Source organism: Mchenga conophoros, linkage group LG15 (assembly GCF_057382185.1).
Source record: "Mchenga conophoros isolate Kocher_MC1m ecotype Shallow Benthic linkage group LG15, M_conophoros_male_GT1.1, whole genome shotgun sequence".
Classification (NCBI taxonomy): domain Eukaryota; kingdom Metazoa; phylum Chordata; class Actinopteri; order Cichliformes; family Cichlidae; genus Mchenga; species Mchenga conophoros.
This window is the reverse complement of record NC_140540.1, coordinates 19,975,457-20,001,849: the sequence shown is the minus strand read 5'-3', so window position 1 is coordinate 20,001,849 and position 26,393 is coordinate 19,975,457. Positions and strand designations below refer to the sequence as shown.

The following is a 26,393-nucleotide window of genomic DNA, read 5'->3' as shown; positions in this document are numbered from 1 at the left end:
CCCAAAATTCATATCTTGATATTCTTTAGTTGGATGGTGATATACGATATATATCTATTTTTTTAAAGCCATGAAGTAAGAACAAAAAGACAGTTCTTAGTCAAAGCTGTGTCCCAGATGTCACACAGGCACTTTTATTAACATACAGCGTAGATGGACATAAAAGAATTACTCAGAAATAAATTATCAGCATTTATTAAAATAATGATGCAGAAATAAAATAAAACAATGTTGTTTTTGTGCATAACAAAGAGCTCACAATTGTGCAGTCAAAATGTAAACTAAAAGACGCTGAGATTTCACAGCTGCTCTGATCCCAAGTTCTACTGCGTGACTGACAGCCTTGAGTTTGAAAGCCTCTTTGTAACCGTGTCTCTTAACAGGTGCCATTTGTGCTCCTTCCATCCATCCATTTTCATCCGCTTTGTCCGGGGCCGGGTCGCGGGGGCAGCAGCCTAAGCAAAGCCATTTGTGCTCCTTATACACACACATTACGGTAATATTACGTTGAAGCACAGTACGTATCACTCCGCGAGGCTCCTCGGTAGCCGTAATGCTTCAACAATCCATCAAGCGGTGCAGCACCGTAGCTTACCAAAGTCGTACCAAAACATTTTTCGACAGATTGCTGAGCGCCGTGTACCACATAAAATTGGTTTGCAGTCAGTAAGCACAACCAGAATTCATACATAAGGCGCGCTGTCAATTTATGAGAAAATTAAATGATTTTAGGCCGTGCAGACCCCGTGCGTGGGGCCCGATCCGAGGTAACGTTAACGGAGATTCGCGCCCTTACACTGAAAAAAAGGGACTGGCCATCTCTTGGATTTATGTAAGCATCTTGCATGTATTTAACACAATTGCCTCATGTTTTAAAGATAAATGTAACGATATAGTGTAAAAACTACATGATATGCAGAAAGGGTGTATTAAATTGTTCATATCATGTTCAGGTGAAGTAAGTCAATAAGATAGCAACGTTAAATCTCGTGAAACCACGCGTGATTTCATCTCGCGGGCTTTGGATCGTGGTTTAAAAAAATGCATCCATCTCAGTCAAGTCAAGCCAACTCTACGTTTTTTGGTATGTCTTGATTTTTTGAATTAATGTTTACCATATTTCAGCCAAATGTAGTTAAACGTCTAAAGTGCCGCCATGTAACATGCTAAAAAAGAGCCGTTAGCTTATTTGCTGTTTTATCTGTTGTCAAAGAATTGGCGCTTTTTCATTTGAATTTGTTTTTGGCACAAGAGCCGTAATATCACATTAAACCTAACTGCGAGGCACTCATAACATAATTTGGTTTTCTGTGTGAATAGATTTGTCAACTGACTCTTCAGTTACATTGTGTATTTACTGCACCGTGGTGTTAGTGAGATTTTGGACATTGAACAGCTTTAGCTAATATCATCAGCGGTATTATGCTAGCTTACATCCCTACCCCTCCTGCCCTCACCTGCTGTCCTTTTGTTTTTGTTTTTGTTTTTGTTGATGTACATTGAGAGACCACATCTATTCTGCATTTCACCAGGAGTCAGCTGATGGATTGTGGGTTCAAGGTGTTATGGTAAGAAAGTATATTCTATTTTCGCTTAAGGTTTCTGTAACTTAATTATAATAGGTTTTTTATAATTATTAGGTGCATGCATACTCAAATAGACCACCCTATTAATACAACTGAGAAATCCAAAATCTGCCATAGGTTTAACTTATACCTGTATGTATTGTCAGAAAGGTGATTACTGGACTCACATTAATGCACACTTGAACTAAAATGAACTAAAACACAGTTTTTATTCAACAAAACATTACTGATTATTAACCAAGCACAGTGCCTGCTGTTATTTCAAAATAATTTTATGTCATTTCAGATGAAATGCAGCATTCCAGTGCATCCCAACCATGCCTTTACAGTCAAGGTTTCTGACGGAGCTGAGTTTCTCTCTGACAGTCTGCTGAAAGTGTTTGCAAAGTGATCGGGGGAACAGGGCACAAAGCTAAAGGATGTAGCTGCCATGATGACAGTAAGAACTTTAAAATTCTTTAACTACAAAGTGTATATGTATTGCATTAGGTCAGTAAAAGATTTTTATGCTGCATCCATTGAAACAGTCAACTATTACCTGTGAGTACTGATTCCACCGAAAGGATGCCATAATTTTCGTCATGCATTTACTGGCCCACTGAGAAAAATTGATCTTTTTTAAAAAATAAATGTTCTGGAAACTATATATCCATAAAGTTGATGTCAAACAGGAACTTTTGATATTGCTTTGTAGATGCTGGTGTTGCATGTTGACTGGTTTAAGTTTTTGTCTGGGATCATTTTCTTCTGTGCTACTGAAAAGTTCACAAATCTCTGTTTTCTTTGTTATAATACTTTAGGATGACATTAATGCTCGAAGGGAGTCCCTCATCAAAGTGCTCCGCATCTGTGTGAAAGACAATTGCAACATCTTGGTGCAGGAGTTCATGGTGAGTGTTTTATGAGTAGATTGTGGCTTTGCAACATTTAAAAATGCATTCAGTTATCCACTTGATCCTCATTGGACTGGTTAGGACCAGTAGTCCTCTTTAATAATTTGAAGTTCACATGAGGCCTGGTAGTGAACTCGGCCACCGGCCCTTGAGGCCCCACCCCTGTATTAGGGGTCACATCAGTGTGAAAAAACGTTAAATTTGTCATTCTAGTGAACAAAGGAAAATCCCACCAATATTTACATTAGCTTTTGTTTGAAAAAAAAAAAAGACCAACAGCTAACCAAATTGTGGGGCTGAAAGTCTAAATTCTAACATCTTCTGAGTGACAAAACCTGGATTTCTGATGGGCCGGTGTCTTTCTAACAAAAACTAATGTAAAGCATTTGAAATTATTATGTTTTTCACTCTGTCTTAGAAACTCTGTTAGACCATGAATGGCAGCATGGCAGGCCACTCTTTGGCTATAGCTATTTACTATGTTGCTTGCATTGGTTTAAATTACTCTAACATTAGAACTGGTAGATTCAAAAGAGATGAGTTTAAAAGGGAATCTTAAAAAAATGTTTTGTGTTTAACCAGGACTTGACTGAGGCCACTGCACAGATTGAGAAAACCACAATGAACATCTGTCTCCAGAGGATGCACCAGGCAATGACTTTTCTGATGTTGGCATCATCATCGAGGGTATAGTAGTTCTTCAAGATCTGGATAACGTGACCTTTGCAGTAGCCATGCTATTTGGACCTTTTTTATTCCTTCAATATGAGTTACCCATCACAACTCTGCTACACTTTTGAGGTGATTCAAAGGGTGGTAATGGAGTTGGAAGCAACTCAGCTCTCAAGAAAAGTTCACAACTAAGACAAAACTGCTCCTGCAACGAAAGCTCACTGTTATGCATGTGAGGTGACCAGCTCTAGGTGAGAAGACATTTAAATCTCACACTTGTTCTGCTGCATTTTTGAAGCTCAATTCCAGGAACAGATCGCAGGGTTCATTTTTATATACACTGCAACTGCCATGAGGACGAGCCGTTTTTTTGTTGTTGTTGTTTGTTTTTCCTTTTGCTCTGTACAAGTTCTCTGTTTGGCAGCATTTTTAAATTTCTCTTTGTATTTTTTCTTTCTTTTACTAGTGAAGAGATGTAGCATGAACAGTTATGCAGTCTAAATATCCCATATGGGCCGTGTGAAATGGTATTTTCAGTTTCATTCAGTTGAAGTAAGGAACGTTGAATATTTCTAAGTGTGCTGTTTTGAACCAAGATGTCACAGTATGATCAGTGCTGTAATTTTTGACAGTCACTGTATCAATGTTATTTTTGCATCTCTTGAATAAAGGTTTTGACCTGCAAGTGCTAATTTCTTTAGTTATTGGGGTAAAATGGGTAATGTTAATAGGAAGGTGTTTGCCAATTCAGTAACCTAATTTAATGTTAATGGAAACTAACATTACCTCAAATTGTTTAGTTATAATTGTTGTTTAACTGAATCTTGACGTCAGAGGCCTTAAATAGAATGTTTTGATTTGTTCTTTCCCAACATTTTTCAAAAGAAAGAGTCTAATTTCTTTGCTGTGATTGATTCCAGAGAACACGGAAGAACTGACATTATTTAACTGTTGATTTATGTAGATTCAGTAGTGGAGTAATGTCAGTTTAATTCTTTACCTACTGTCAATGCAGTGAAATTAGACATTTTGTTTTGAAAGGTTACTGGTGGATGCCAGCAACCATCTTGGAAGAGGACAATATAATCTGTTATAAGGCCTCCATTTGAAAATTGTGTATTTGATACTAGAATATAATAGCAAAATGTAATTTGAAGATAACATGTAGTATTTAAGTGACCAAGTAGTATTGGGTAAAAGTTATTGAATGGTGTTGGGATAAAGTGAGAAAATTGTGAAGGATTAAAATATTTCAAGAGCTCAAATTACTTCATCAAAACATGTTTAAGTCACATTTTATCAACACAAATTGCACAGGTTTATTGAACATGAATAAATTGTGTTAATTTAACACAATTGTTTAAGTTGCTGCCAAAACAAAACATCTGTGTGCAACAAATGTCCACCATTGAATTAAGTAAATCCAACAACATATTTTTTTCAGTGTATGGCGTTAACGTCATTTTAACGAGATTAACGCTAACAGCATTAAAATAGTTGCTGCTCTTTTTACCGACCATCTCCTCTTTGATAGGAGCCGTGTCCAACTTTTTGTTGCCTGCAGATGAAGCGATGGGGGAGGGGGAGTTGTGTTCAGTGAAGGAGAGAGGCGAGGCAGAGTAACGTTGCATAGAGACAAGTGGATGAAAGAGCGGCAAACTAGCGGCTCCACAAGTATAATTATAACGTAACATAGACTATATCAATGTAAACCTTGTGTCAGTTTTGACTTTACTATCTATGTGACTGTATCTTTGTCTCCCCTGCATGTGGACCTGGATCTGGAACATCAGCAGAGGTGGGTAGTAACGAGTTACATTTACTCCGTAAATTTACTTGAGTAAGTTTTTGAAAAAAATGCACTTTTAAAGTACCTTTTTTGGACGATACTTTTTACTTTTACTTGAGTACATTTGTGAAGAAGAAACGGTACTTTTACTCCGCTACATTTGCAAAATTCGACTCTTACTTTTTAAAAAAATAATTAGTTTAACACATTAGATAACATGCCGCCAGTGGAGTTTCCGGTAACTTTTTTTTACCAATCAGATGTGGCCATGCAGTCACATGACCAGTACTGTGAAACTGTAAATGTGAATATGTAAATATAAATATTATATTGTACGGACATGATAATATATTGTTAGAACAATAAACAATAAACTTTTCACGTTATAACGTGATATAGCTCTATTTTTCTTTTGCCTGGGTGGCAGCTCTACGCTTACGCACTCGGATGAGCTTGCCAAATTTCTACAAGTTGTGCCTCCATCTCTTTTGTGCAGATCACACGCTTCACTGCCGTGCTGCTCCACCATTTCACTTTCATTTCTGTACTTGTGCTTGCACAGTGTGAGAGGCTGCATTGAGGGGCGGCAGGATTTCAAACAGGTTTGATTATCTTGCAACCATACGATTGATGATTGGGAGCTGGTCGTGAGGTGTTAACTGCTTTTCGTTACCCCTTGTATACGACACGATGCACAACACATGATTAAGGCAAAACTCGGGCCGATCCCCAAAACGGTTGCGCGACTGAAAAATCAGCTCAAAATGGGCCAAAAATCGCACAGTGTATGCCCAGCTTTTGGAGGCTAGCTCTAAACAAAAATCCGCAGCTTGGCAGTGTATACAGCACTATAATGACCAGACCTAATTCTTTTGCAAACGTTACATCTTTCCACAGGTCTCAACTTTATCAGACATCACGTAGACTAAGTACCTTTCATGTCCATTCACTGGAGGTGTGGATTTATTGCATGGCTTTCCTCACATCAAGAAGCTGTCGATCAAAATCAATACTGCTCTTCCTGCATCTGGAGCTTGTGAAGGACTCCTGTTCACTGCTGAACAGTTACAGCTTCACAGAAAGAACCTTGAGAGCAAACTGCTGCTGAAGCTTAACCATCACCTCACTGAGTCAAGAAATGGCACATTTTTGCTAAATATGCAGGACTAAATGTACACCCGTACAATATAAGGTAAACTGAGCTCCCTTGTATGTACATATGTTGAAGATGCCTCATTCTAATGTTTCTCTGAGGCTGCTGTGGAATTTGGAGCAAAAATGAATATAAAGTTTACAGCATGTCTTGTCACTGGGAATTGTTTGCACTGTTTACATATTTATATTATTTATTGTAGGTATTAGTGAAAAAAGCTTTATGTTGTGAAAAACTGAAATCTGGAAATTAGAATTGTTGTGCCTTATTTTGTTGATGTTTTTACATATATTCCTTTTGAAAATACTAAAAAAGATTTTGACGACTACTTTTCACTTTTACTTGAGTAATAATATTTTAAAGTAATGCTAATCTTACTTGAGTACAATTTTTGGATACTCGACCCACCTCTGAACATCAGTGAAACTAACCATTTTCTTCCATTAGTGGGTGTGGTCCAGGAAAGAGCCAAGCAAACACACCTGTTTCCCATCTTCAACCACTTTCAGTATTTAAAAACAGCTCACATCACTGCCCATTGCCAGGTTATTAATGTGCTCCATGTGGGAATGTTGCTTGGGCTGTTTATAGGTCAGATTTATGATTTACGATTTGCTTACTTGTCTTTTAGTCTTGTACTCATGCTCATATTTCCTCCTCAAAGTGAGTCCTGTTTGTGGTGCCTGCCGGAATACTAACTTGTGTATCTGCCAAAGCAGGTATGTTTTCCATGGGGAGCAGGAAAACATACCTGTTTTTGCAGACTTGGAGGCCCAGAGCTGACCTTGTGTAGAGTAAGGAGGACGGAGAGCAAAGTAAAAAAATTGCTCTCGTGAGCTTTCAGCCTTGAGAAAGTTCCAGAAAATATACCTGTTCTATTACAAGCTACTTACCTATGATCAGAATTTTACTTTAAAGAAAATTATAAAAGATTTCACTTCCTATGTGAAAACCTTAACAGTGTGTGACATCCAGCTTTTGAGAAAATCATTAATTACCTAAAATCCAATTTTTTTCTAATGAACAAAAAGTTTATTCACGTTCCCTGAGTTTTTCCAGCAAGATGGTGCACCACCACATTATGGGTGCCAGGTCCGAGCATTCCTAGATGAACAGTTTCCTGGAAAGTGGATTTGATTGTCGTGGGCCAGTCGAATGGCCCCCAAGGTCTGACCCCCTTAGATTTTTATCTTTGGGGTCATCTGAAGGCAATTGTCTATGGTGTGAAGATACGAGATGTGCAGCATCTGAAACTACGGATACTGGATGCCTGTGCTGGCATTTCTCCTGCGGTGTTGCTATCAGTGTGTGAAGAGTGGGAGAAGAGGGTTGCATTGACAATCCAACACAATGGGCAGCACATTGAACACATTTTATAAGTGGTCAGAAACTTGTAAATAACTCATGAAAGAATAAAGTTACGTTGAAACCAAGCACACCATTGTTTTTCTTGTGACATTACCAATAAGTTTGATGTGTCACATGGCCCTCTTCCTATTGAAAAAACAAAAGTTGTATCCAAGACGGCCGACTTCTAAATGGCCACCATGGTCACCACCCATTTTGAGGAGTTTGCCCCCTCACATATACTAATGTGCCACAAACAGGACTTTAATATCACCAACCATTCCCATTTTATTACAGTGTATCCATATAAATGGCCCACCCTGTACTTTGGTAAGTTTCAAGTATCACAATAAGCAAAGTGCTCTGTTAGGATAATGTGATACTGTGAGGTCCTTATAATAGCTTAGAAGTAAGAAATGAATAAACTAGCTTTTCCAGAATTACCCTGAGTCTGGACATTTCTAATTTTAGAGGTATTACACAGATGGCTGAAAGCGCATCCTGTTCAAAAATGACTGCAGTATTCCTCACAGCGCTGCTCGAGGCCAGGTAATGCCATCTAGACCAAGTGTCTGGTTAGGTGCCATGTTTCTGAGGTTTCTTAGGCCCAAATATGATAATCTCAGTCTTGTCTGAATTTAGTGCGTTTTATGATGATAATTTCAACAAATGTTTTTCGATATCCACTTTAAAAGTCCTTCTTGGACAAGCCACACAGCTGCTTCACTGATCTGTTACTGGCAAATACATAATGTTGAGTATCACTTCCTGGGCTCAGTGAAGTATTCAGTTTCCTAAATTCAATAAAGAGCAGAACAGAGTCGCAAAAATTACCTTAATCCTTGATTGTGGCTTTTGGCTTTACAGGAGAAAACATTATTTTGTAATCTTACAGTCCACTGTAATAATAATTGTTAGGTATTTTAGTACCATGGTAGCATTTACTGGATATTGTTTTATAGTGACATTATACAGGAAAACTCTGTCATTCAATAAGGCCCCTTTGTTTTAGTTATTTTTCTCTTTGACCCAAGAATTGATGTGTGAGAATCACAGGCTGGTACAAGGTTGAAATACCACAGAGATCACTCCCTCAGCTACATTAGTTTCTTAATCTTTTAGACGCCTGTTGAAGGCCAAATGGTTTGTTTCAGATTTCACTAATGAAAGAACTCTTCGTTTTGTGCCTTGAAAATATGTCGCTGAGATAATCACAATTGTAGCTGAACTGATACACTACACAAAGGATGCTTCTTCACCCAAGGGCAGGAAGACGCTGCCTTATCTTGGTCTGTACTGGTTTAAACTGATAAATCTGCTGTCTCATGAATTTTACCCTCCATATAAACTGTTGTACTTGTGAATAAAGTTGAGTCACTTTGGGAAGACAATCTAAAGCAGTCTCTGTTTTCTTGTTCTCCCAAGCTGCTCCCGAGCTCGTACTAACACGCTGAATGGCATGCTTGAATATTACTTGAGAATATATTTGACTGTGTTACAGACTAAGGGACATTCTCTGCTGATAGGTGAAGGTACATTCTCTGCTGATAGACGTCCACGCCTCGGAGGAAGCCGATCCACGGAGTAGGCCTTGGAAACCGTTTCCTTCAATAATCAAAATGTATCATGCTTAGGAAGTAATGCAACAATAGCTAATAGATAGACGAGCAGAAAGAGCCTTTTACTGATTTTACCGCAAGAGAAAATGATTGTGCTACAGACATATGTATGTGGAATCTCATGCCTGACAGGTGTGTTCACCTGTCACAGAGTTATTGTATTGTTATCCTAGAATCAACAGCTTCTATTAATCAGGGGTATAGCAGTCAGTCAGTCAACACAGTACCAATAAAAAATGTAATGAAAAAATTAGATGTAAGTTGCATGACTCTGCATTTCCCTTTAAGAGAAACCCACATCCAGACTCTCACATCTCAATGTATCAGTCCAGCCTTAATTCACATTGATTTATGGACAAGTGCATGCACACAATTGCAGCTACTCAGATAACTCAAGGATCAAGACGCCTTAGCGCTCATATAATTACATGCGTGCAAAACTCTTTTCCAGCTCATTTTGCAGCCGGAAAAACATGGGATTTGAGTAAAGCACTTTCACACAATCATTAAGGAGCCTGACCTAAATAAGTGAGGACAACTAGCTAATACGTGGATGGAAATATTAAAGCCGTTTCTGCTTCTTTCCACAAAAAAATTAAGTATCGTGACGATGAGTGAGAAATGACTGCCTGCTGCTCGCAGCCCCCATTGGAGCATTTCCCTGTTTAATGTCATTGTGCGGCTATGCTTCACGCTACCCGCTCATATGTTTATAATTGATGGAGTGTATTTAGCTAGTATATCATTTGAGACAGGCAAGTCCCATCTTTTTTTATTAACTTGTTTTTGTTGTTTTCTTTGCCTCTGTTGCTCCTTACACTTGTATTTGGAGTGGTTTGACATTTTTTCCAGAAGCCAAATGGATTTTACCCAAATCACACTTGAGTAAATTGCAGAAAGAACAAGAACATACTGCAGGGATTCTGCCCAGGAGATTTCATTATAATATCCAACCTGGAGTTTGAGGATTCGGCCATTCATCCGTTCAGTGTTAAAGCTTGCAAACATCTGTACTGACAGGTGCATTAACTTATTATCTATAGTGAAATTATATATGTTTAAATACCAGGTCAATTGTAGGTAACTGAAAGCTGAAAAGGTTTTCTGAGGTGCAAATGATGAAAACTCTGTTTGCAGAATTGATTGATGTGCGTAGGAGACCTTTAGAAACTAGGACACGTGCGACATGGATTTTGTTTTTTCGTTGGAGGTTGGTTTTTTTTCTATTCCTAAACCAGCAGCAACCTCTTGAGCCGGAAATACTAAGCCAGTGTGCAAACATGCCAAAAACTTCATTACCTCATATAAACCCCAACTCAGAGAACTCTATGTTAAGCCAAGCCAAGACAACTTTATTTAAAAACCACTGACAAAGTGTTAAACATAGCAATAAAAATATGTTACAATAAATTTTTAATAAAAATATACATACAAATACATCTAAAAATATAAGTAAATTAAAAAAAAACATGTGTGACGCAGTGCAGATAAAGCCAGCCAAAAACTCACAAAAACAAACAAGTAGTGATGCAATCAAGAACAACTGGACTGCAACTTGTCTGAGTTCGCCTATGGCAATAAAGCTGTGTGGACTGTGATTGATCATTGATTTCTTGTAAACCAAGTGGAGCTTCTGTCAGATGTTTAATCATTTACAAAGGTGCTGCAAGTGAATATGTGTTTGTATTGTTCCTAGACCACAACTTCTATTTAAAAAAAACGATGCAATCTGACATCAACTTAAAAATTCACAGAAAATAGATAAATAATAGAAATTAAATAACAGACGAATAAAGGATTTTTTTTTTGCACGTGTAGACTCTAAAGCTTTATAACAAATACAATGGGGATGGAGATGAGGGGTTTAAATCATGAAGCTTGAAGTTGCATTACTTTGGGCGTGGCCACTGACCTTTCGGCGTGGCCACGGACCACATGGAGTAATAGGTGACTGCTGACAGAGGTGGCTGAAGCTAACTGTCGGCATTTTGCCAATGCAGTAAATGCTAAAGCGATTGGTTCTTATGAAGCGATTTTATACCTTATTTAAACACTTAAAGTGCCAGAACACAAGAGACCATGGAAGACCCACAGAGGGGCAGCCGCGCCACTGTTCCAGTAAGAGCTGAGGAGAGTCCCAGATGAGGGTTCACTCAGCAGCCGCGGAGCAGAAGCCAGGGGGAGTTGCAGTGACGCGCCCATGAGCTCCGCCGGCCGCCAGCTGTGCCTGAGTGACCGAGCCCCAGGCCGAGAGGCCGGGGGCACCCCACCCCCGAAGTGGCCCGAGCGAGCCCCAGACTCCAGGCCCCGATAAGCGGCCGCCAAGGAGTGAGCCGGTGTGTACCTGGACGCCCACCCCCAGACACAAAGAACCACCAACGCACCGACACCTGAGGGAGTCCGCCACCGGCAGGGGAAGTGGTGGTAGGTGGAGATAGGCCTCCAAACCTTGGAGGGCCTGAGGTGTCCCCAGAGAGGTGACGTCTGATACCCAGCCTGACATATAGACACAGACATACAGGCACACACATATACAAACATCCATTTCCCCCCTCATGCTCTCATATGCACTCACTCCACACTCAACCAACGTGGAGACAGACATAAAGAGACGCTGTACACACGATCACACTCCCCAAGCGTACTCTACAAACCGGGTCTAGGTACCCTTGCCCCTGGAGGGGGGAACTGCACCCAGACCCAGGTGGTGTTACCCTTTTCCCTGCGGTGGGGAGAGGCAGACCACCCCGACTCCGTAGCAGCAGGGAGGCCCCACACCCCAGACCGCAGTCAGACGGCCAACTCCACCTAGCCCCCCCCGCTCCAGCAGGCCGCAGAGAATGGGGGTGGGAGAAGACTCCAAACCTCCCTCCACCCGCTCATTGTAGTGTTGATGCATGTGTGTTCTAAGGTGCAATTAAAACCCAGGAGGGCATGGAGCTACCTGCCAAGGAGCAGCAGGTAAGCGCATAGTCCCTCCTGATAGCCCTCAATGTCTAAGTGTATTTAAAATTGAGAGGTGGGCAACGACGCCAGGGGTGAGGTGTACACCCTGATGGTAATTTGGACTCCGTGATTGTGCCCACCCCCAAGATCCTATATGTATGTGTAATGAGAGTGTGAATAATGTGAATGTCTAAGTTGTGGGATAAAATTGAGGCAGAGGCAGCCAGAAGGGGACGGGGGGGGGGGGGGGGTAGCCTTCTCTGCACCCTGGTGACATACCCCTACTCCAAGGCCCTGCATGTGTGGGTGGTTGTGGTGGAGCGCAAAGAGGGAGGCAGCTGGAGATGGGGAGGGAAGGAAGGGAGGGGCAGGTAACCCCTCCCTGGGGCCAGCTCCCCCGCTGACCCCAGTAGGCACTCCCACACTCCGCGACCCGCCAGGGAAAGGGGGCCCAGGCCCATCCAGACCGGGGCCCAGTGCAGCAGCGCCTCCCGGCCCCACAGAGCCCGGGACAGTCCACCCAACCCCACCACAGAGAAAACTGCACCCACCCCACCATCCACTCATCTTCCAGACTACATAAGACAGTAAACGCCCAGGCTGAGATCTTCCTCCACCTCTCCTGTATCTCCCCCTCCTGCAGAGAGAGTTCCTGAAGAGAGGAAAGCTCCTGCAAGATGTGACCATCTCCCCCACCAGTTGAAGAGCCCCCCAGGCGGTTCGACGCACCGGCGGCACCCTGCTCCAGGGCCGGGCCCCCATGCACCCACCCGCCCACAACCCCGGCAACACACCAACCAGGATCCAAGCCCCCGAGGCCCGGCCCGGGCCCCAGCCCAGAGATGGAGCGCCCCCAGAACCTCACGCCCATCCCGGACCCACCCAGGGCCAGCCAGGCTACCAGGTCAGTAACCCATGTCCGTCAGCACAGACCCTCCCCTAGCCCCGCTGCACGCAGCCGCGAGGAAACAGTCACCTGAGAGCCAACAGAGCCCCCAACCGGACATGACCGCTACCCCGGGTTGAGCCCCCCTAGGAAGATGCCTCCGGGGAACCCCCCGACGCCCTAAGCCTGTCCCTACCCCCACACCAATCACAACAGTGAAGGCGGGACCAAACTATGACCCCCCACCCCCACTAGGTGATGGAGCTGATAAAAGGAGTCCAGAGCAATTGATCTGATGTGGTGGCAGAGGCTGTGTCAAGACTAATGTAATCTAATAGATAATTTCTATATTGGTTAGAATTAAGATTATTTTTCCAGTTCATGAGGACTGTTTTCTTGGCTATGCATAGGGCAGTGAAAATCATATGGGCTATATTCTTTTCTGAAGTGACATTATCTAAGCTGCCCAGTAAACACACTAAGGGGGAAGTTGGAATGTTACATTTCAGACACTTCGATAAGTCTTCACATATCTCGCGCCAAAACTTTTGCACTGGTGGACAGAACCAAAGAGCATGGATGTAATTGTCTGGTGTATTGCCTTGACAGTGTGAGCGGTTGTTGGAAGATGTAAAGCCCATCTTGAACATCCGATGACCTGTATAGTGCACTCTATGTAGTATTTTGTATTGTATTAATTGCAGACTGGGATTTTTAATTAATTTAAAGGTTTTTAAGCAAATCTGAGACCAGAAGTTTTGGTCTAAGCTGACTGATAAATCTGCTTCCCACTTTGCAATAGGAAGGGATATTGATTCATCTAATTTAGAAAGTGTTCTGTATATTTTAGATAATAATTTGGGGGATTTAAGAGTAAGAAAATGTGCCGCACTTAGTGGTGTTTGTAATTCAACTTGACTGAGGTTAAATTTCTTTTTTACTATGGATTTAATTTGTTGATATTCTAAAAATCTTGTCTTGTTGATCCCATATTGTGCAACTAGTCTGTCAAATGGAATAAATTCTGTTCCCTCTAATATATGTTCTAAGTATTTAATTCCTTTACAACTCCATTCTGGGAAATTAATCATATTATTGTTTTGTAATATGTCAGGGTTATTCCAGATAGGTGTACGTTTGCATGGGATTAATGAAGACTCCGTTATTTTTAGAAACTCCCACCATGCTGTCAGAGAAAAGCTGATGTTGATACTTTTAAAGCATTCATGTCTTTTGATGTTTGAGCTAATAAATGGTAGGTCTGAAATCTCTAGATCCTTGCATAGTGCCTGTTCAACATCTAGCCAGGGCTCAACTAAGAAGGTATGTTTTAACCATTCTGAGATGAACTGAAGCCTGTTGGCTAAGAAGTATTGGTGAAAATAAGGCAGATCTAATCCTCCTCTATCCTTGGTTCTTTGTAGCGTTTTTAAGCTGATACGCGGGGGTTTATCTTTCCAAAGGAATTTGGAAATATATGAATCCAGAGATCTGAACCAATCTTGTGATGGTTTGTTAGGGATCATCAAAAATAAGTAATTTATTTTTGGTAAGATCATCATTTTTATAGTGGCGACCCTTCCCATGAGTGATATGGGTAAAGATTTCCATCTAGTCAGATCGCCTTCTACTTTCTTTAGAAGTGGGATGTGGTTTAATTTAGTTAAGTCTGAAAGCTTAGGAGAGACATTAATACCTAAATATTTAATATTTCCGGATTGCAGTGGGGCAGAGGAAGAATTATGGAAGGAGCAGTTAATGGGGAGAACTGTAGATTTTGGCCAGTTAATTGAATAATCTGAAACTCTTGAAAACCAGTTTATTAAAGTAATTACCTCAGAGAGGTTGGTTTGTGTGTTTTGCAGAAAAAGCAACACATCATCCGCATACACTCAGAAAAATAAAGGTGCCAACTGGAACCAAAAGTGGTTCTTTAGACTGATGCCATAGAAGAACCTTTTTTGGTGCCACAAAGAACCTTTCAAACAATGGTTCTTTGAAGAACCATTTCTTTCAGTGGTTCATTGAAGAACCTTTAAAGGTGCCCCAAAGAACCATCAAGAAATGGTTCTTTGGGGCACCTTTAATGGTTTTTCAAAGAACCTTTTTAAAAATGGTTCTTTAAAGAACCATTTTTAAAAAGGTCCTTCAAATGGTTCTTTAAAAGAACCATTTTAAAGAACCTTTTTTGAGTGGTTCTTTAAAAAAAACATTTTAAATCTTTCAAAATAAAATGCATCATAAATTGAATTTGAGTAGGGTAAAAATAAATACGAGCACAGCATAGACATATATTAATGGTTTATTGTCATTTTGTAGTTACCAAAAGACAAAAAGGCATTTTAACCCTCAGCACAACATCACTACTAATACATGTCACATATTAGTGTTTTAAACAGTAATAATTAAATATATTTGCTATACTATAAATAAATATATATATATAAATACTATAGCTACAGATAACACAACAATACATGTATTGTTTAATTAATAAAACATCAGAAAGTGATAAAACACATTAGAAATAGCAATAGCTTCATAACAGACCAATAAATCAACACATTTTCATCAGCAGATGTTTGCATGTTCAGTAAAAATATTTCAACAACAAGTTTATGATTAAAATGATCAATGAACTCTAGCATTACGCTATGTAATGTACGTTTCATGTTGTACTCATGGTCCTTTGTTAGTCCAGTTTAGGATAATGTCTCTGACGTATGTTTCATATCAAATACAGGGAGTGCAGAATTATTAGGCAAATGAGTATTTTGTCCACATCATCCTCTTCATGCATGTTGTCTTACTCCAAGCTGTATAGGCTCGAGAGCCTACTACCAATTAAGCATATTAGGTGATGTGCATCTCTGTAATGAGAAGGGGTGTGGTCTAATGACATCAACACTCTATATCTGGTGTGCATAATTATTAGGCAACGTCCTTTCCTTTGGCAAAATGGGTCAAAAGAAGGACTTGACAGGCTCAGAAAAGTCAAAAATAGTGAGATATCTTGCAGAGGGATGCAGCAGTCTCAAAATTGCAAAGCTTCTGAAGCGTGATTATCGAACAATCAAGCGTTTTATTCAAAATAGTCAACAGGGTCGCAAGAAGCGTGTGGAAAAACTGTGGAGCAGGGAAATTATTTTACTGCTATTGTTAAATAATTGTCATCATTACCATTGCATTAATAATAAAAATCTGGAGTTTATATTGCATTCAGGGGTTAAACAGTGTCTCTTTCAGAAAGACTGAGTTGCAGGCTGACAGGAAGTTGTATGCAGAAGTGAAAGCAGATAGTTATTTTGAGCCGCAGGCTAAGACGAGGCTTTAACAATGTAACAGATAGCTTTAAGAAGGCCTTAAGCAGTTATGACTATTTTATACACAATGCATATCTGTGCTTATTAAAGAGTTGGAGCTCGGTCAATTAATTGGGGGTCGGAAGCTTTGTTCGGCGCGATGTTCGGACAATCTATTGTGCAAGTGACTTGGAGCCATAGAAGGAATTGCAATACATGCTTACAAAACACTTATATATCAGATCATTTTATATTAAGGTTTTAGTAGAGGTTCTTGGTTAAAACATTTATTTAGTAGAAGACATACACATAGTCTCAGTGAGCTTCTGGTCTGGTAAAAGGTCAGAAGTGCAACAGGTGAATTGAGAAAGAGCATTTGAGGACGAGACACAGACAGTAGGTGAAGAGGTGACACAAAGAGCATGTGAGGTCGTGACACACACACATAGAGTTAAATTTATTTAGAGGAACCGTCCTTGTTGTCTCGGCAAGAAAGAGGAACAATTCATTTTAAGATAAGAACGGAAAGTATCAAGCCATGAAAATAGAAGATGATTTTCTGGGTGAAAAGTCATGATGATGTTGATCTGATCTATGTATAAAATGTAACGGTGACGCATGAAGGGGCGTCAGTAAATAAACCCTGATGCTATAAAATATCTGTTCATGCTTTGATTAAGTCGAAGACTACTTCCTGTCTGCGTACAGAGTTGTCTTCCCACACGTGTGTTCATTAAAATCATTGTTTGACCAAAGACCTACTGGACCATGGGTGGTGTGTACTCTCCTTCCTCAACTTTGAACCTTAACAAAACCAAGGCGCAAAATAACTGCCCATGAACTGAGAAAAGTCAAGCGTGCAGCTGCCAAGATGCCACTTGCCACCAGTTTGGCCATATTTCAGAGCTGCAACATCACTGGAGTGCCCAAAAGCACAAGGTGTGCAATACTCAGAGACATGGCCAAGGTAAGAAAGGCTGAAAGACGACCACCACTGAACAAGACACACAAGCTGAAACGTCAAGACTGGGCCAAGAAATATCTCAAGACTGATTTTTCTAAGGTTTTATGGACTGATGAAATGAGAGTGAGTCTTGATGGGCCAGATGGATGGGCCCGTGGCTGGATTGGTAAAGGGCAGAGAGCTCCAGTCCGACTCAGACGCCAGAGAGGTGGAGGTGGAGTACTGGTTTGGGCTGGTATCATCAAAGATGAGCTTGTGGGGCCTTTTCGGGTTGAGGATGGAGTCAAGCTCAACTCCCAGTCCCACTGCCAGTTTCTGGAAGACACCTTCTTCAAGCAGTGGTACAGGAAGAAGTCTGCATCCTTCAAGAAAAACATGATTTTCATGCAGGACAATGCTCCATCACACGCGTCCAAGTACTCCACAGCGTGGCTGGCAAGAAAGGGTATAAAAGAAGAAAAACTAATGACATGGCCTCCTTGTTCACCTGATCTGAACCCCATTGAGAACCTGTGGTCCATCATCAAATGTGAGATTTACAAGGAGGGAAAACAGTACTCCTCTCTGAACAGTGTCTGGGAGGCTGTGGTTGCTGCTGCACGCAATGTTGATGGTGAACAGATCAAAACACTGACAGAATCCATGGATGGCAGGCTTTTGAGTGTCCTTGCAAAGAAAGGTGGCTATATTGGTCGCTGATTTGTTTTTGTTTTGTTTTTGAATGTCAGAAATGTATATTTGTGAATGTGGAGATGTTATATTGGTTTCGCTGGTAAAAATAAATAATTGAAATGGGTATATATTTGTTTTTTGTTAAGTTGCCTAATAATTATGCACAGTAATAGTCACCTGCACACACAGATATCCCCCTAAAATAGCTAAAACTAAAAACAAACTAAAAACTACTTCCAAAAACATTCAGCTTTGATATTAATGAGTTTTTTGGGTTCATTGAGAACATGGTTGTTGTTCAATAATAATATTCCTCAAAAATACAACTTGCCTAATAATTCTGCACTCCCTGTATATGTCATATCAAAACAAGCCCACACCTGCAGTTGTTTCAGTTTTTCACTGGTGTTTCCTGTCAGCTGGTCAACCTCACATCCATATCAGCCAACCAAATGACAAGTTCCTCCCTTTGTGCTTCAAATCCCTCCCACTCTGAGACAAGGAGCTGAAAGAGATCGAGAAAAGAGTCAATTATAAAGAAGAGAAAAGTGAAACCCTCCTCAGAAGGTCTGACTCGCATACCTGCAGTTGACCTGTGATGGACTCCAGTTTGGCGTTCACGTCATCCCTCGCCGATGCCAGCAGCCGAGTCTGCAGGGTGCCCTGGAAGAGCTCAGTTAATGTTCGACTCCTCCTGGTCAGGCTCTCCAGCTGGATGAGCCGAGGTCTCCCCTCTCGCCGCTGCCTCTGAACACAGAAACACAAATTGCATCTGAAGCAGGAGGTGCAGATTTTTTTGCTATTCTTTTCTAAATCCAGGCTAGATCACGTGGAGGTATTTGGAAAACTTTTTTGGCCAGCGGACAACTGTTGTCTTGCAGAAAGTCAAATCAAACATATGCGATACACAATCAATTCACAAGAACACATAAAAAAATAAGTCCAGTTCTTGCCTGATTTCAAGTGAAATCTGCATCAAAACAGGGTGACAGAAGTAAAACGAGAGCACAAAGCCTCACTTTTTACAAGCCTGCTATTACAGTTCTCCTCTATGCAGACGACTTTCCTGTTTTCAAGGCACAACTTGGATCTGCTGTACGAATCTTATGGATACACACTAAATGAAACAATAGTGTGCATGACTCCAGATTCTGATCCCTCATCCTAATATGGTCCCAACATAGCAACAGCAAGAAAGCAAATGTTGAGGCTTCAAAATACAAAGTCCATAAACCAATGGCTGACATGGGTTTTATCATAAGGGTGATAAATATACAAATTTCAGTCTGTCTTAGAGATTTGATGTTCATTTACCTGCAGATGCACTATACGTACCTGCTCCATGGTTTTTCACAACATTTTGCACATCACTATTTAATACAGGAAGTAGGTGAACTAAAACAAGTCATCGTTCTTTGTGAGAGGACCATATTAATGAAACCAACCTCAATGACATCATAGGGATCCCTAAAGATGCTCCTGCTGCTTTTCTTCCTCCTCATCCTAAGCTTCCTTCTCCTTGTCCTCGCCTTCCATCCAATTGTAATTCAACCTAATTGTGTTTCTCCCCCTCTTCCTCATTTTGTTGGAGCTGTGAACACAATTAATGTGAATCTGGATTAATTTGTGCAAACAAGAAAAATCTACAGCTTTTTGGTCAGAGGTGCTCTTGTGATTTAAGCCGGGTAGAGTAGATTTATGTGTTGATGCTACCTGCTTCAGCTCTGGCTGCTGAGTGATATTTACACCCTGGCTGGATTACAAACTTTAACCATGTGCTGAACTTTGGCCCGGCGTTGATACCTCTTGTTAGTATAACGACCTCTTCTTAGCTTGTATGTATGATGTATGATGGTGGATAAATGAAATATACAAAAAAATTAACTATATTACAAAAGAACATCTACCTTGGAAACATCAAATGACCGGAGCATAACTTGTCAACTAGTCCGAAACTAAGTTATGCAGGAACAGTCAAAGACACACCTTCTCATGTCACATTTCTATTCATTTCTATATAATTCGATTAGACAATAAAGAGTCATCTAATCTAATTATTCATTCAAAACACTTATGCATAGCTGTATTTTATACAGCTCATACAGAATTCAAAGTACAGGTTCATGTGAGTATTTAATGTACGGCTCAGATCTACAGAATTTCAAGAGTTTCTAGAGCAGACACAGAGCTCACGTCACAACAGGCTTCAGGCGCCATTTTAGTGACTTTAACAATATATTACATTTTAATTTCGGTCTAGCTGACATTAGGTTATGTACGCAGCACGCAATTGAACCACATATTTTAGAAGCCAAAGGTTCAAATTAGCTGGGAGCAGCTTCACTTAATTATAACAGTGGTTTTGTTAGGAAAACCGTTGGATACTAAATTGCGTTGACCTCAACGGCTAACGTATCTAGCTAATCGCTACTGTTAGCACAACATTAACAGCAAGCTACAATGACGAGTAACAAAAACAAAACAGTAATAAGGTTTTAATGAAAATGTTTTACCTTTTCTAACAGTCCCAGAATCCACAGCTTCAAAGTCCAGCAGGTACTGAAGACTGTTATCCGTTTCGCTGTCACCGTCCGTGAGTTTTTTTTCCCGAAGGTCAAGGCCCGCCGCTCGCACACTCTGTCTGCGCATGCGCATCCCAACGACTGACCCCCTCCGTCCGCTCCCGGGAGGTTACAGTATGACCTGTTCTGACGTCACTCTCTCTCTCCCTGTCATTTATTTGGCTCGAAACACATATTAACAAATTGATCAGTGATGAACAACTACTCAGATCATTTACCTAAGCAGTGTGCTTTGTCAAAACGAAGTCTGTGTCCATTACACTGACATTCTGTTCTGCAATTGTTATTTACTTGTATTTTATAATTTGACTTTACATACTGCTGGGTGGTTTGTAAAGTTTACAATAACTAGTATTATCATTATGCTATATTTTCAAAAATATATAATAATCTCAAAAGTAATGCCTTGGAGTAGAAAATAGTAATGCTATTTAAAACTAAAGTACAGTATTTGAATGTGTGTATTGTGTCTATTGTTTGCAAATATTTCTAACTTTTATTTGAATATTCAGTTTCCTACCATCTTCTCTTAAAGGGTAATTGCCAGGTATCCCGCCCTTCCCCTTCGCACACACATGCACACAAAGAAAACACACAGTATAATTCACAGCCTCATTATAGTGAATAAATATTTATGCCATTTACACCATCAAACTTAGATTGCTAAGGATAAAGAACCTTTTGTTCTTTAAAGAACCATTTGTAATAGCTGAAGAACCATCCACAAAATAAAAAGGTTCTTTGACGTATGATGGTTCTTTAAAGAACCATGAAGACATCTGAAGAACCATTTAAGAACCATAATTTTTCTGAGTGTAGAGACAGATTTTATGTTCTATGTTCTTACATTTTATGCCCTTAATTGTTGTAGCCTGTCTAAATGCTGCTGCTAGAGGTTCGATAAAAATTGCAAAAAGTGAAGGGGAGAGTGGGCATCCCTGTCTGGTGCCCCTCAGGAGACAGAAGCTGGAGGATGTCTGGTCATTTGTTCTGATACGAGCTGTTGGGGAATTGTATAATATTCTTATCCAGTTTATGAAAGAGTTTCCAAAACCAAATTTGTGTAAAGTTGCGAATAAAAATTTCCAGTTAACTCTGTCAAATGCTTTTTCTGCATCTAGAGATAATATTATGGTTTCGATGTTTTTATCGTATGAGTAGTCTATTAAATTAAGTAATCTACGAGTGTTTGTTGAGGAGTGCTGACCTTTTATGAAACCAGTTTGGTCAGGATGAATTAAGAGGGGGGTCATTTTCTCTAATCTCTTTGAGAGAGCTTTGCAGATTATTTTAAGGTCTACATTTAAAAGAGAAATTGGACGATAGCTTGAGGGAAATAAAGGGTCTTTGCCTGGTTTTAGCAGGAGACTAATGTTGGCAGAATTCATATTTGGTGGTAGTCTGCCATTTTCCTCGATTTCCTGCAACATGCCGTGGAATACTGGTGCCAAAATTATCCAGAATTCTTTGTAGAATTCTGCAGGGAAGCCGTCTGGACCTGGAGCCTTATTATTGGGCATACTTATCAGGGCTTCCTGGAGTTCACTTGGCGTCAGTGGCGAATCCAGTTCCATTGCTTGACTGTCTAGTAATTTTGGAAGAGTTACGTTGTCAAGAAACAGATCAATTTCATTTTTAGATGGGTTTATTTGTGGTGAGTATAAAGTTTCATAGAAATCCCTAAAACTGTTGTTTATTCTTCCAGGATCATATATTGTGTTCCCCGATAAATCTTTAGCAGCACATATAGTTGTTTTTTCTTTATTTATTTTTAGCTGGTTAGCTAGAAATCGACCTGATTTGTTACTGTGTTCAAAATTCTGCAAGCGAAGTCTTTGTATAAGGAATTGTGTTTTTTTTATTAATAATTTCATTTAATTCTAGTTTTGTTTTGCATATTTTGTTCAATGTTTCCTGATCTTGGTTGCACGCGTAGGCTTCTTCTAGTGATTTGATGTTTTTTTCTAATTCCTGAGTATTTTTGTTTTCTTCTTTCTTTTTGTGTGATGAGAAAGAAATTATTTTACCTCTCATCACAGCTTTCCCTGCTTCCCATAGAACAGAAGCAGATATTCCGGGAGTGTCATTAAAGTCTAAATATGAAGTCCACTCTTTTTTAAAATATTTAATAAAGTCTTCATCTTTAAGTAGTGATATATTAAATCTCCAGTTTTTTCTTGGCGTAGTATTATTCTTGTGCATTAGTGTTAAAGATACAGGAGCATGATCGCTGACAGCTATAGGATGAATCTCAGTGTCTGAAATGTCACACAGCAGTGAGCTGCTGACCAAAAAATAATCCAGACGAGAGTAAGAGTGATGAACATGCGAGAAAAAAGTATATTCCTTACTGGTGGGGTGAAGAGAGCACCATGCATCGCAAAGACCAAAGTCACTCATATACTGTTTGATTATATTTGTGGACTGCCAATTGCGCTGAGTTCCTGTTGTGTTGAGCCTATCCATGTCTTCATTTAGTCCAAGGTTGAGGTCACCGCCAAGAATGAGTGTGCAATCAATGTGTTCAGAGAGTGCACTAAAAAATCCGTGGAAGAATGAGGGTTCATCAACATTTGGACCATATATGCTTACAATACATAGTTTTTTGTTCAATATTGATAGTTTAATAATTAGAAATCTACCTTCTGGATCTATAACTGTATCGAGTACTGTAAAATTAACATTTTTATGTATTCAAATTGCTACTCCCCGTTGTCTAGAATTATAACAGGCTGCAAACACATTAGGAAACTCGGGTGTTTTAAGTTCGTTTAAACCTGTGACAGGTCTGTGAGTTTCTTGTAATAAAACAACATCTGCCTGTAGTTTTTTAAGCTGGTTAAATATCTTTAACCTCTTTCCTCTGGTGCCAGCTCCATTTACATTCCATGTGACAAACCTCAGCATGCCCATAATTGTGTGTGTATGTCTAATGAAGTATGCTGGGTGTTTCGTTTAGACAGGTGGAGAGAATGTGGAAACATCCCTTGTTTGTAAATAGAAAGAGAAAAAGAAGTGTGGTGAGAGGCTCCATAAGTCTGACTATGTGTGTGTGAATATTCACTAATATGAACAAGCGTGGCTTGCTTATGTGTCCTGCAAGCCTGTGCGTGCTGTGAGGCTGTTGTGAATGTGCTGCCGTTGAGCTGATGTGTTTGCGTGATCGTGGTGTGAAAATATGGAGAAATAGAGGGTGTTGTTTGTAGGTGAGTGGGGAAGTAGGTGATCACAGCAGTGAAAGACAAGAGAAAGAAAGAAACCACATGAACTGTGAGCAACAACAACAAAAAAGAAACGAAACGGAAACATTCCAATTAAAGCAATGACGGAGGGTGACAGTGTTATATCTGCTATGACATCATATTGATATTACTAGGTTAAACCCATGTTAAAAGAGAAAGTGTGAATGAATAAGAAAAGAGTGTAGCGGGTTCTTATCTGGAGTGCAGTCAATATAACCACGGTGTGGTGCCGGGGTCGCGGTAGAGCTGTCCGTCCACGTAGAGCCGGTCCACGGCGATGACAGCACGGGAGCCTTTCTGGATGAAGCTACGTCGAACTGGGAACAGGACCTTGCGTCGTTCCAGGATCTCTTTGGGGAACTGATCGTTCACGCTGAAGTCCGTTCCTTTCAGCTCTCTGCCACGACTTTTCACCTGTTCCTTCTGTTTGAATTGACCGAATTTGGCCACAATAGGCCGTGGTCTCCCGGTCCGCGACCGCACGCCCCCCAAGCGATGTACTCTATCGAAGTTGATGTTCTTTACGGTGTCCTCCGGCAGCTTCAGGTGGATTTTAATGAAGCTTTTCACCGTTGCCTCTGCGTCCTCTCCGGCAGTTTCTGGAATACCAGAAAACACAAGATTATCTCTCATGCTACGGGCTTGTAGATCGATAACGGACTCTTTTATTTTTTTTATTTTCAATGTTTAGCTGGGTCACGTTATCGGTGAGAGATTTGACCGACTCCCGTAGCGTGGCATTTTCAGCGGCAAGCGTTTCCACCTGCTGCTGGCTGAATTCCAGGGATTCTCTCAGAGATTTAAATTCCCGGTGTAAAATCTCCACCAGGGACAGCCTCGCATCGAAACTGGACAATCGCTTGTCGATTGACTCCAGGATGTCTGCGATGTCTTTGCCGGCAGGCGATGTTGTACCGGGGGAGTCTGCCGGGCGACATCTCTTCGATGACGGCGTCTCAATTTTGGCCGGGGAAGATGCACTCTGGGCCTTCTTCATTACTAAATCTTGAAAACAGCGGTCGATGTAATCTTGGAGAGCGTCTAAACTCTCCCCGTTGTCCTCCAGGGTGTTAGAGATGATAAAACAGATGTTGTTAGTTATATGACAATTGATTAGTATATTTGGTAATACTGAAGCTTGAAAAACCTTTGTTAAACTCTATGCTACCATTTGCTTTTTCTCCGGCGTCTGACGTCACCTACAACATGGGTCGCTTACCTTGTCCGTCACTTCCGTCACTTACCTCCTTCATTTTAGTTTTAAATGAAAAGGTATTATTGTATATGTAGCCTCTCCTCCTATTTTCCAGCAGCTTTACCTCCTATTTTTTTGGGACGTGGTTGTCGTGCTAATATACCTTCAGCTCTCCTTGACTCACCTCCGTGATTTGATTTCCAGAATTCTCTAATATATTTTTTCCTTGATACATGTAGTTTGTGTAGTGCATACATGCCCGTGGTTTATGCGTATGTCACAGTAGAAGAGAGAATCTGTTTCACAATTACGTGGAGCCGAGCGAGGTGGGCTGACTGACAGGCTCCGCTTGTCTCTCAAAGAGGCAGCGAGAATTGAGTAGCAGTAATCCACCACGCACTACTGGGATTTCACGCTGTGACTTCATGCCTATACTCTGAATTATTTGCTGCCAAGGGAATTTCACAGTCACACCAGGGGTCCCTCTGCACTTAAACTGTGCGTATGTGTCTCTGTACAGTGAGAGCAATTAAATGATTGATGGTGATTGATGTGGCTGGGATAAAAGAACACACACGCGCACACACACACTAAATAGCCCTTCCCCCATCTCCTCACCATCCAGGCCAATCACCATTAATCGGCTAATTGCTTTGCAGTTCAGCTCACTGAGTTTGAGGACTGAATCACTATTCAATTAGAAAATAGAACTGCTTTCCATTCTCCCAAGGCTCCCACTTCTTTCTGTTTGTCTCTATCCCCACTCGGTAGCCATGGTGATTCTGACATGAATGGGTCATGAGTGTGATCAGTGAGATTATTCCTTCTCCTCTGACATATGGAGGTGTGTCACTAGGCAGGAGGGGTAAGTACACAGTCATGTCTTTTGGAAGTATAAACTGTAGACAAAAGATGAACATTGGCTCCAGGTGTATTTGTAAAGCCAATCTGGAAACTTCTTTCTGAGGGCCAGCAGGGGGGTGACTCAGCTGTAGCAAAAAGATGTATAAAAGGCTTTGAGAAAATGAAAGTACTTCTCATTTCTCACTTCTTGTTTTGAGACCTCGGTAAATCCTCTCCCAGTTGGGTTTTGGTTTTAGTCCCTAATGTCAAGAATGATTTTATATAGCATTTGTTGATTTAATAAGTCAGATTTTGTTTAGAATGGTAGTAATAAAGCATCATACTGTATGGATTAGGGTGTGACTACGTACAGCTGTCAGAGTCCAAGTGAGAGTAATCCCTCGTTAACTGGATCTCGTTGAAAGAAACCACAGGTTTCAAAAAATAAAAAATAACAACAAAATATTTTGACCGTCAAAATACTTGAGGTGTTAAAACTGCAATCCACAAAACTGCAGTGCATAATATCATGTATTTCAAACATTTGGTAGTTCTAGCATGTCTGTGTGTGATACTCAACTCCTTTTCTTTGTTGTCCATTATAGCAAATACAATTTTACAGCTGAAGTGCGGATGCTGTTCAGACAAAAGCTTTCAGAAAGCTTTCGCTGCATTGTTTTTATAACAAGCAGTTGATAGTGG

The 26,393-nt window shown here is 40.5% G+C and overlaps 1 protein-coding gene and 1 long non-coding RNA gene across 2 annotated transcripts; one reads left to right on the top strand and one right to left on the bottom strand.

The window, feature by feature from the left end:
• The first annotated feature begins 1,065 nt into the window (after positions 1-1,065).
• Positions 1,066-4,507, top strand: LOC146558230 (uncharacterized). The gene is made up of 5 exons (XR_014888731.1): positions 1,066-1,084; positions 1,505-1,568; positions 1,873-2,025; positions 2,387-2,476; positions 3,062-4,507. It is a non-coding gene; the product is annotated as an uncharacterized LOC146558230 (long non-coding RNA).
• Positions 4,508-17,879: 13,372 nt separating this feature from the next.
• Positions 17,880-20,491, bottom strand: LOC146558229 (uncharacterized). Its single transcript, XM_085247792.1, has 4 exons — positions 20,343-20,491; positions 19,275-19,420; positions 18,412-18,576; positions 17,880-18,334 (listed from the first exon to the last, which is right to left on the bottom strand). Exons 2-4 carry the CDS (start codon positions 19,329-19,331, stop codon positions 18,245-18,247), a joined length of 312 nt encoding a protein of 103 aa, XP_085103918.1. The 5' UTR covers positions 19,332-19,420; positions 20,343-20,491; the 3' UTR covers positions 17,880-18,244.
• Between the last annotated feature and the right edge of the window lie 5,902 nt (positions 20,492-26,393).